Below are 9590 nucleotides of genomic sequence, written 5' to 3' on the forward strand. Positions count from 1 at the left end.
ACTCTGGCTTTTTATTTAAAACACATTCTTTTGTACCACTTACTGTATCAAATTGTATAAAAGATCACTGTCCCATTCTTGGTCGTACCAAGAGCAAATAAAAGCTTTTATAAACTTGCATTGGTTACTTCCTCGGCCCCGTTAAATTCCCTCTCGCCGAGCCCTGCCCGCGGTGCCGGGGGGAGAGGGCCGAGCTCCGGCCCCGCTGGCGGCTGCCGGTCGGAGGAGGTGGGCGCCGGGGCTGGGACCGAACCCCCCCGAGCTCGGGGCCGAAGGGAAGCTTTGCACCCAGGCTGTAGCTGCTCGTCGACCCGGCAGCTCTGCCCGCTTCCACGGCCCCGTGAAGCCTGGAAGGCGCAAGCGGGTCTCTGCCCGTAAGCGGCTCTTTGGCTGCGGGTAGAGCTGGTGCTTTCTCTCTTCTCAGCATTTTCAAGGGCAGGACGTGGGGTGTCCGAGGCTGCCGGTGTCCGCCCGCTCCAAACGCGGACTGCCATGGGTGGGGGTACACCCGGCCCTTGGGTGCGTGGCCGCAGCACCCCAGGAGTCCCCGGCTCCTTGGAGAGGACCTTTGCGAACACATTTAAGCGGCCGTTTCAGCCCTTTCTTGCTCATCCCCGCTTTCCTTTCCGGCCATCTGTATTTACAGCCGAGCCAAAGTCCTTCCCCACCGGGCAGGATCCATTCGCGCTTGCCAGCCCCCTCTCCGCAAGCTCTCACGGGGAGTGGGTGCCCCGGGGTCTCCCGTAGCGAGGGGTCTGTCCCCGTCCAGCGTGGCGTGGGACGACGGAGCGGAGACGTGCTTCTCCTTCCCTCCCGCTGCCATGGTGCCGGGAGCCGGGAGAGGGTGGCTTTGTGCTGTTGTTGGTAATAAAGCCGCCGCCGAGGCTGCGAGTGTGTGACGGCCGCGGCTGCAGCCCGGGGGTCCCCCTTGCTGAGCGACGAGGCCGTGGGGAGCAGCTCAGCGATCCCAAATCCTCCCCGTGCCTGGGGAGGGAAGCGTTCATCGCCGGCTGAGCCACCTTGGCTCAGAGCCGGGGCCTCGAGGACCATGGCAGGGCCCCGGGGGCTGGTGGCGAGGCATCTCTGCGCAGCCATCGCGGCCGTGTTTGTGCAAGGGGGTCCCGGGGGGGGGCTCGGGGACCCAGCAGGGACCTTCCCCCACGGGCACTGTCCGGCAGCTCTCAGCATCCCACTTGTTGGTGTCATCCCCGTCAGAGCCTTGAGTCCTTCCTTGTCCTGCTGCTGTGTCGTCCCTGCCCATCCCCATCTCCCCATCCCTCCTCCTTCCCCGTCCCTGCCCCATCCCCATCCCCGCTTCTTCCAGCAAGGTTTTGTGTGTCCCAACACGTTTGGGCTTTGCCCCACAGGGCCCCGCTGCTGCCCCAATGGCACTTCGAGTCCCCCCCATCCCCTCAAACCCGCACCAGGACCCCATCCTGTACCGAGTCGGGCCCTGGAGGAGGGGTTGGGGTCTCCAGCACCCGCTGCCGGGGGGCTCCGGTAGCAGCCCCCCTGCCCCGCTTTCCCTGGGGGTGCTGCCGGGGGGGGGGGTCCCTGCTCCGTGTGTCGGGGCCACTTGTGTCTCGGGGCTGCGCTGGGTCCGGGGCGGGGGGGCTCCTGGTCACCCCTCGCCCCCTTCCCGTGGTGGCCGAAGGAAGCTGAGCCCCCCGGTACCCCGGAGGGACCCGGGCCGGTTGGGGCTGAGCCCCCCGGTCCCACCGGGCGCGCAGCAGTTCCCGCAGGCGGAGCCCCCCCTCACCCCCGGGGGCCGCCCCCCCTCCCCGGGGCACCCCCGGGAGCACCCCCCCCGCCTCGGGGGTCCCCTCGGGAGAGGGGTCCCCCCGCCCGCCGCCGCCTCCCCCCGCCCCCGCCGCAGAGGGGGGGTCCCCCCGCCCGTCGGGGCGGGCGGGCAGGAGGGGCCGGGGGCGGGCGGGGGGCGGCTCCCGCTGCCCCGCTCCCCGCCGCCCCCCGCCCCCGGCCCCGCCGCTGCCCCGGCCCGGCGGCGGCGATGGAGGCGGCGGCGGCCGCCCCCCCCCGCGGCCCGGGGCCGGCCTGAGCCGCGATGCGATGGAGAAGCTGGCGGCGGGGCTGGCCCGGCTCCGCTGGAGCCCCGCGGCGCTGCCCCTCGACGCCATCGTCAGCCAGTGCCGGCTGCCCACCCTCGTCTGCCTGGGGCAGGGTGAGCGGGCGGGGGGAGCGGCGGGGGGAGGAGGGAGGGGTGGGGGGAGGAGGAGGAGGGAGGAAGGCCGGGGGGACCAGCGGGAGGGAGGGAGGGAGGGAGGCTGGAGTGATGGGGACGAGGAGGAGGAGGAGGAGGGAGGAAGGATGGAGGGACGAGGAGGAGGGAGGAAGGCTGGGGGGACCAGCGGGAGGGAGGGAGGGAGGGAGGCTGGAGTGATGGGGACGAGGAGGAGGAGGAGGAGGGAGGAAGGATGGAGGGACGAGGAGGAGGGAGGAAGGCTGGGGGGACCAGCGGGAGGGAGGGAGTGAGGCTGGAGTAATAGGGAGGAGGAGGAGGGAGGTAGGAAGGCTATGGGGACGAGGAGGGAGGAACGGGTTAAGTACACAAGGGGAGCTGAAGGCTGGAGGGATGAGGAGGAGGAGGAGGGAGGAAGGCTGCGGGGTACCAGGAGGAGGAGGGAGGGAGGCTGCAGGGACAAGCAGGAGGGAGGGAGGGAGGCTGGAGTGATGGGGAGGAGGAGGAGGGAGGGAAGAAGGATTGAGGGATGAGGAGGAGGAGGAGGGAGGGAAGAAGGATTGAGGGACGAGGAGGAGGAGGAGGGAGGAAGTCTGGAGTGATGGAGACGAGGAGGAAGAGGGAGGAAGGCTGGGGGGAGACCAGCAGAGAGGGAGGAAGGCTGGAGAGGTGAGGAGGAGGAATGAAGGCTGAAGGGATGGAGAGGAGGGAGAAAGAGTAGAGGAAGGAAGGCTAGACAGATGAGGAAGAGGAAGGAAGAAGGCTAACGGGACAAGGAGGAGGGAGAGGGGAAGACTGGAGGAGTGAGGAGGAGGAATGAAGGCTGGAGGAGTGAAGAGGAGGAAGGAAGGCTAGAGAGATCAGAAGGGAGGGAGCTGGAGTGATGAGGAGGACAGAGGAAGGAAGCTGGAGGGAGGGAGGAAGGCTGGAGGCGCAGGTGAGACAGGACCAAGCCGCTGTCCCAGGTCCAGGACTCCTCTCCGTGGGGGGGGGTCCTGGCTGTGACACACACCCCACCCCCGCACAGGCTGGGTGGGGTGCAGGGGGTACAGAAGGGGGGTGGGGGGTGTGTGTGCAGGGGTGCAGGGGAGCAGGGAATCAGAGGGGTGCAGGGGGGTTGGAGGGGAGCAGGGGATCAGAGGGGTGCAGGGGGGTTGGAGGGGAGCAGGGGATCAGAGGGGTGCGGGGGGAGTGGAGGGGAGTGGGGGGCAATGTGGGGGGGTGCAGGGGAGCAGGGGTTGTGGCGGGGTGCAAGGGTGTCAAGGGTTGCAGGGGGCAAAGGGGATCAGTGGGTGCAGGGGATCGGGGGTGCAGGGGAGGGTGGGGGGGTGCAAGGGGCACAGGGGTTGCTGGGGGTCAGGGGGTGTAAGGGATCAGAGAGTGCAGGGGAGCAGGTGGGTTCAGGGGGTGCAGGGGATTGGGGGGGGGTGCAGGGGTTGGGGGGGGTGTGTGTGCAGGGGAGCGGGGTGCTCCGTGGGGTGCACAGGCCTCAGCACAGGGTGACCCCGGCGTGGCTGTGCAGGGGCCCTCCAGCGCAGCGAGCCCCCACCCCAGGTCACGGCGCTCCCCTCCAGAGCACGACCCAGCCCCTCCGCAGCCGGGTGCTCCTGGGGGTCGGGTGGGTGCTGGGGGAGGGGGGCCATGCTGGGGGTGGGTGCCGGGGCCATGGGGTACAGTGGCAGCGGGGACCCCCGTGACGGCCCCGTCTCAATAAACTTGTTGTTTGTGGCGGCTGCAGCTTTTCAGGGGGGACAAAGAAATTGTTTCCTGGGCAACTGGCGGCTCTTGGCAGCGGGCACCTGCTCATCCCGCCGGCTGTCTGTCTGTCCGTCCATCCGTCTGTCCAGCGGCCGGCCGGCCACCCCCGGGGCGGGTGGGGGGTGTCCTGGGGATGGTGACAGCCCCGTCCCCCGGCAGGTGAGCGCGTGGAGGGGGGTGAGCGCCCAGGACGTGCTGCTGGTCCACTCGTGCCGGCAGTGGACGACGGTGACGGCCCACAGCTTGGAGGAGGGACACTACGTCATCGGCCCCAAAATCGACATCCCGCTCCAGTACCCAGGTGGGGGCCATGGGGACAAGGGTGTCAGTGTCCCCTGGGGCGTGAGGGCTGGGACCCCACCCCCCCACCCCGCCTCCGGCGGCCAAACTGGGGGTGCTCCAGTATGGCCCAGTCTGGGGGAGGAGGGAGATGTACTGGTTCGGGGGCTGCTCTCTGCGTCTCCCACCCTGCCGGCGCCCAGCCCGAAGGTGGGGTGCTGCGGGGGGGGGGGGGGAGGGATGGCAGGGGTGGGGTTTGGTGGGGATGGGATGGGGACAGGGGTGGGCTGAGGAGGAAGATGAGGATGGGAGAGGGCTGGGGACAGGGATGGGATGGGGACAGGGATGGGATAAGGAGGAAGAGGGGGACAGGAGAGGGATGGTGCTGGGGCTGGGATAAGGAAGAAGATGAGGATGGAAGAGGAATGGGGCCAGGGAGGAGAGGGGATGGGGATGAGGAGAGGGCTGGGGACAGGGATGGGATGGGGATAGGGGTTGGGGCTGGCGATGCAGACGAAGGTGCTGAGCTGCCGCCGCCGTAGCAGGAGCCTTAATGGCCACTCTAAGTGCTCGTCATGTCGGTAATGAGTCCTGCTAATAAATAAATAATGGGAAGTGGAGCGGGGGAGGGGTTACTCGCCCGTCCCGAGGGGGGAGCCGAGGAGGGGAGGGCCGGGCAATGTGTTAACCGGCTTTGGGGGGGCTCGGCCGTGCCCCAGCCGGTGCGTGGGGCTGCCCCAGGCTCAGGCACCGTGGCTCCAGCCTCGACCGACTCCCGCACCCCCGGTGCCGCAGCCCCCAGCACCGCTGGGCCCCGGGCTGGCAGCGGCAGAGCCGGCTGGCGCGGCTGCGCCGGGGGATTAATATTCCCCTCAGGTCTGTCCCCGCCAAGGCGATGCCAGTGGCGGCAGTTTTGCTATCGGCTGCAGCTCGCCGTGGCCCCCCCCCCCGCTCCTGCCATAGCCCCTGCTGCTGAGCCCCCCGCTCCCCCTCCCCAGTGGCTCTCCTGGCCGAGGCGTGGGGGGTCACAGGGGGGGCAACGGGGCTTCCTGCGATTCTGGCTGCTCCCCTGGCCCTGCTCCAGGAGGGTTCCTCTATCCATGGGGCATCTCTGCGACCGCTTTGGGGTGTTCCTGCAGCTCCGGGGGGGGTGTGCTGTGGCAGCACTTTGGGGGCCTCACAAAAGCCCCCACCCTTGATGCTCTGTGTGTGTGGGTGCTCTGGTGCCCCCTTGCAGCCCTTGGCCACACCATGTGAACCCCTCTACCCACAGAGGTGCCCCCCCACCTCTCCCCCCAAAGAAAATTGTGATGGGGACCCCAGGCATCTGGGGTGGCTGCCCCCTCCCCCCCCCCCCGAGGTGGGCGACAGCAGCCGGGCGCTGGAGGTGGGCTCACATCCCTGCCGCGGCTCTGGGCTGTCCCACGCAGGGAAGTTCAAGCTGCTGGACCAGGACCGGGACATCCGCGAGCCCGTGCAGTACTTCAACAGCGTGGAGGAGGTGGCCAGCATCTTCCCAGACCGCGTCTTCGTCATGGAGGCCATCACCTTCAGCGTGAAGGTCGGTATGGGGACAGTGGTGGGACAGCAGGTGAATGTCAGGGAGGGGTGGTGAGGCAGCAGGGGATGGTGGTGGGACACCAGGAGAGGACAGTGGGCCATCAAGGGATGGTGGCTGGACATCAGTCAAGGGTTGATGGGGGGACATTGCGGGTAGGTGGTGGGACAGCAGGGTATGGTCGTGGCACATCAGAAGAGGACAGTGGGACATCAGGAGATAGTGGTGGGACACCAAGAGGTGGTGGTGGGACGTCAGGGGATGGTGGTGGGACCTCAGGGGATGGTGACAGGGCAGCGGGTCCTATGGTGGGCCTGTCCTGGGGCAGGTGGTGTCGGGGGAGTTCAGCGAGGACAGCGAGGTGTACAACTTCACGCTGCATGCGGGGGACGAGCTGACGCTGATGGGCCAAGCGGAGATCCTCTGCGCCAAGACGGTGAAGGAGAAGTCACGCTTCAACACCATCCTGCGGAAGCTGGGCAAGGCGGCGCCGGCGGCGGGGGCCAGGCAGGTGAAGGGCAAGATGCCGTGCCTGATCTGCATGAACCACCGCACCAACGAGAGCCTCAGCCTGCCCTTCCAGTGCAAGGGCCGCTTCAGCACCCGCAGCCCCCTCGAGCTGCGGCTGCAGGAGGGCGAGCACACCATCCGCAGCATCATCGAGAAGGTGCGGCTGCCCGTCAACGTGGCCGTGCCCAGCCGCCCCGCGCGCAACCCCTACGACCTGCACGCCATCCGCGAGGGTCACTGCTACAAGCTGGTCAGCATCATCTCCAAGACGGTGGTGCTCTGCTGCATCCTCCGCCGGGACGAGCTGGTCCCCTTCCACTTCCTCCTGCTCACCGACATGCCCCGCTTCCAGCTGCCCGAGGGGCTGCTCGCCGGGGACCCCCAGCTGGAGAAGCTGCTGCGGGACAGCGCCGCGTACTGCCACGACCGATTCAACCCCGACGAGTACTCGCGGGCGGTGCGGGAGGCCAAGCCGGACTTCTCGGAGGAGTGCGCCAGCCCCCGGCGCCTGCGGCTCTGCCTGCCTGCCTGCGCCCGTGAGGAGCTCAGCCAGCCCCTCCAGCGCCTCTCCCTCTGCGCCTGCGGCACGGGGGCCCCCCGGGAGCCTGCCGCCCGCTGCCAGGGACCGCGGGGTGTCGTGGGAGGTACCCCACGCCCGCCGCTACCCGAATTCCCTGACCCCGACCGGGAATACATGATGCCCGACTGGGCCGAGCCCGAGTTCAGGACTCAGGAGCCGCTGGAGATCCCCTACGAGGAGCTCTGGAGCAACTCCAGCCCGGAGGGCTGCTGCGAGCCCGGCAGCGGCGCCGGCCGGCAGGACCTCGTCTCCTTCGGGGCCGTCACCCCGCTGGGCTCCCCGCACCGCCCCGGCGTGCCTGGGGACGAGCCCCGTGGGGACACCCCACCCCCTGTGCCACCCAAGTCGGAGGCGGTAAGAGCCGCGGTCCTGTCCCCAGGGATGGGGAGTGACACCCCTGGGGTCCCGCCTGCCGCTAGCTACCCTGGCCAGGGACGATGCGCCGGGGTAGCCGGGACGACGAGCCCCGGCATGGGCCTGCCGGACCCTGCACCCTGGGCAGCAGGGTGTGCACAGACCCGGGCCGTGATGTCAGCCCCACGGCACGGCCAGCCCGACCCTCCCCGGTGCTGGGGGGCTCTGAGCTGGCAGCCCCTGTCCACCAGCTCCGGGGTCCCTCCCTGGCTATGTTCGGTCACCCAAATCCTCAGGACAGCCTTGTCTCATGGGTTACCCAGTTCCCCAGGGCTCTCTGCATCATGGGGTACCCAAATCTCTCAGGCTTCCCAGCACCATGGAGGTACCCAAATCCCCTGGGCTCCCCCACACTGTGTCTTGTGGTGTCCTTCAGGCTCTCCTTTACCACAGGGTACCTAAATCTTTGGAGCCTCCTGCACCATGGGGTACCCAGTTCTCCGGGGCCTCCCCGCCCCATTGGTACCCTGAGCCTTGTGGCTCGATGGGGGCTGCCTGCCCCCGAGCCCCCCCAGATGGCCCCCCTCCATCCGCGGGGGTCCTTGGGGGCAGATCCCTGCCGCAACTGGGGGCCTGACGGCGCTCGCCCCCTTCCAGGTGAAGGAGGAGTGCCGGCTGCTGAACGCGCCCCCTGTGCCGCCCCGGGGCAGCCGCCCCCCGGTGCCCTGCAGCCCCCCAGCACCCCTGCACTGCCCGAAGCTGACACCCGCTCCCTCGCCCAGCCCCAGCCTCTCCTACTACTCCTCGGGGCTCCACGATGGGTGAGTGGCTCCAGTGCGGCCGCGGGCGTCGGGGTGCTGCGGTGGGGACAGGGTGGTGGGTTGGCACCCCAGGGTGGGATGGCCCCGGGGCTAAGCGGGGGGGACACAGCCCTGGGGTGATGCTCCCCTTCCTCCCGCAGGTCCGTCCCCCGGAGTGGCAGCGGCTCGCCCTCGCCCGACGCCTACTCCCTGTACTGCTACCCCTGCACCTGGGGCGACTGCAAAGCCGGGGAGGCCCCCGGGCGCCAGCTGCCCCCCACCGTGCTGCCCCCCGCCGCCCAGCCCACTCCCACCTCCTGGTCGGACCCCTGGGCCTACGCCGAGGCGGGCGCCGGGGTGGGCAGTGGCTGCTCGACCCCGCTGCCGGGGGCTGAGCCCCCCCTGAAGCCCTACCGCAGCTGCCCCCGCCTCAAGCCCCCGCATCCCCAAAAACGCTTTGCCCCCTTCGGGGCGCTCAACCCCTTTGCTGGCCCGGCCACCCCCTCCTCCTCTTCCTCGCCAGAGCCCTTCGCCCCCGTCGAGGAGCTGGCACCCCCTCCTCGCCCACCCAAGGGCTTCGAGGGGGACAGCATCGTCATCCGTGGGGCGGCCCCGCTCTCGCCTGCCGTCCTGCACGGGGCCGAGGGCGGCGTCACCCGCGTCTACCTGGCGCAGGGCGTCATCGAGGTGCCACCGGTGGCGCGGGGCGATGGGGGGGCCCCGCCGGCCGCCCCCCGTCCCAGCGGGGACGGTTCGCCCTGGCTGCCCCCCGCCGACCTCTCGGCCCTCTCGCTGGAGGAGGTCTCCAAGTGCCTGCGCTTCATCGGCCTCTCCGAGGACGTGGTCAGCTTCTTCGCCCGCGAGCGCATCGACGGCAGCATCTTCGTGCAGCTCAGCGAGGAGATCCTGGCCGATGACTTCCGCCTCACCAAGCTCCAGGTGAAGAAGATCATGCAGTTCATCAAGGGCTGGCGCCCCAAGATCTAGCCGGGGACCCCCTGGACCATGGGGGGGTCCCCCAACCATCTGCACCACAGACATGGCTCTCCCTGCTCCTGTCCCCCGCTCCGGAGCACCCCGAGGTGGCAGTGCCTCTGCCCCACCGGCCGTGGGGTTTCCTCCTCCCTGGCAGCTCACCCCTATTGCCCAGCCCTCCCTTCCTTTCCGTTTTAACACTGGACGGTAATTTTGGCCCAAAGGGGCTGGAAAATACTGGAGTTTGCATTGACCGGTTTAACTTAATCCTTGTGGATTAGCGTAATAAATGTATGGGAGAAAAACGAGCCACTGGAGAAGCTCCGTGCTCAGGGAGGAGGGGGAAAGGGGCTCTCGGTGGGGAAGCAGGCTCTGGGGCTCGTGCCGCCCCTCGCACACCCTGCCTCGCCAGGGTGGTGGGTCACAGCGGTACGGAGGTGCCCCATTATGGGGCAGGAGCCCAGGGGCCTCCACGCAAGGACCACCCTGCTCTCGGACCCACTCCCAGCACCCTAGGGTGATTTCGGGGGCCTGGAAGGAAGCTGCCCTGCCTGACAGATGTGGCTGACCCTGGGAAAG

General features: G+C 68.9%; 1 protein-coding gene across 1 annotated transcript; it reads left to right on the forward strand.

Annotated features, from left to right (window-relative positions):
• Nucleotides 1-1962: 1962 nt before the first annotated feature.
• On the forward strand, nt 1963-9305 carry GAREM2 (GRB2 associated regulator of MAPK1 subtype 2). Its single transcript, XM_075086351.1, has 6 exons — nt 1963-2187; nt 4115-4256; nt 5665-5795; nt 6121-7236; nt 7894-8057; nt 8198-9305. Exons 1-6 carry the CDS (start codon nt 2068-2070, stop codon nt 9021-9023), a joined length of 2499 nt encoding a protein of 832 aa, XP_074942452.1. The 5' UTR covers nt 1963-2067; the 3' UTR covers nt 9024-9305.
• The last annotated feature ends 285 nt before the right edge of the window (nt 9306-9590 follow it).

This window comes from Phalacrocorax aristotelis, chromosome 3 (assembly GCF_949628215.1).
Source record: "Phalacrocorax aristotelis chromosome 3, bGulAri2.1, whole genome shotgun sequence".
NCBI classification, from domain to species: domain Eukaryota; kingdom Metazoa; phylum Chordata; class Aves; order Suliformes; family Phalacrocoracidae; genus Phalacrocorax; species Phalacrocorax aristotelis.

What these genes read in the sequence shown, in the direction of transcription:
- GAREM2 (XM_075086351.1), top strand. Translation starts at nt 2,068, where the DNA reads ATGGAGAAGCTGGCGGCGGGGCTGGCCCGGCTCCGCTGGAGCCCCGCG. An exon ending in CATCCCGCTCCAGTACCCAG is followed by an intron (nt 4,257 to 5,664) that starts GTGGGGGCCATG and finishes TGTCCCACGCAG; the next exon opens with GGAAGTTCAAGCTGCTGGAC. An exon ending in TCCTCGGGGCTCCACGATGG is followed by an intron (nt 8,058 to 8,197) that starts GTGAGTGGCTCC and finishes TTCCTCCCGCAG; the next exon opens with GTCCGTCCCCCGGAGTGGCA.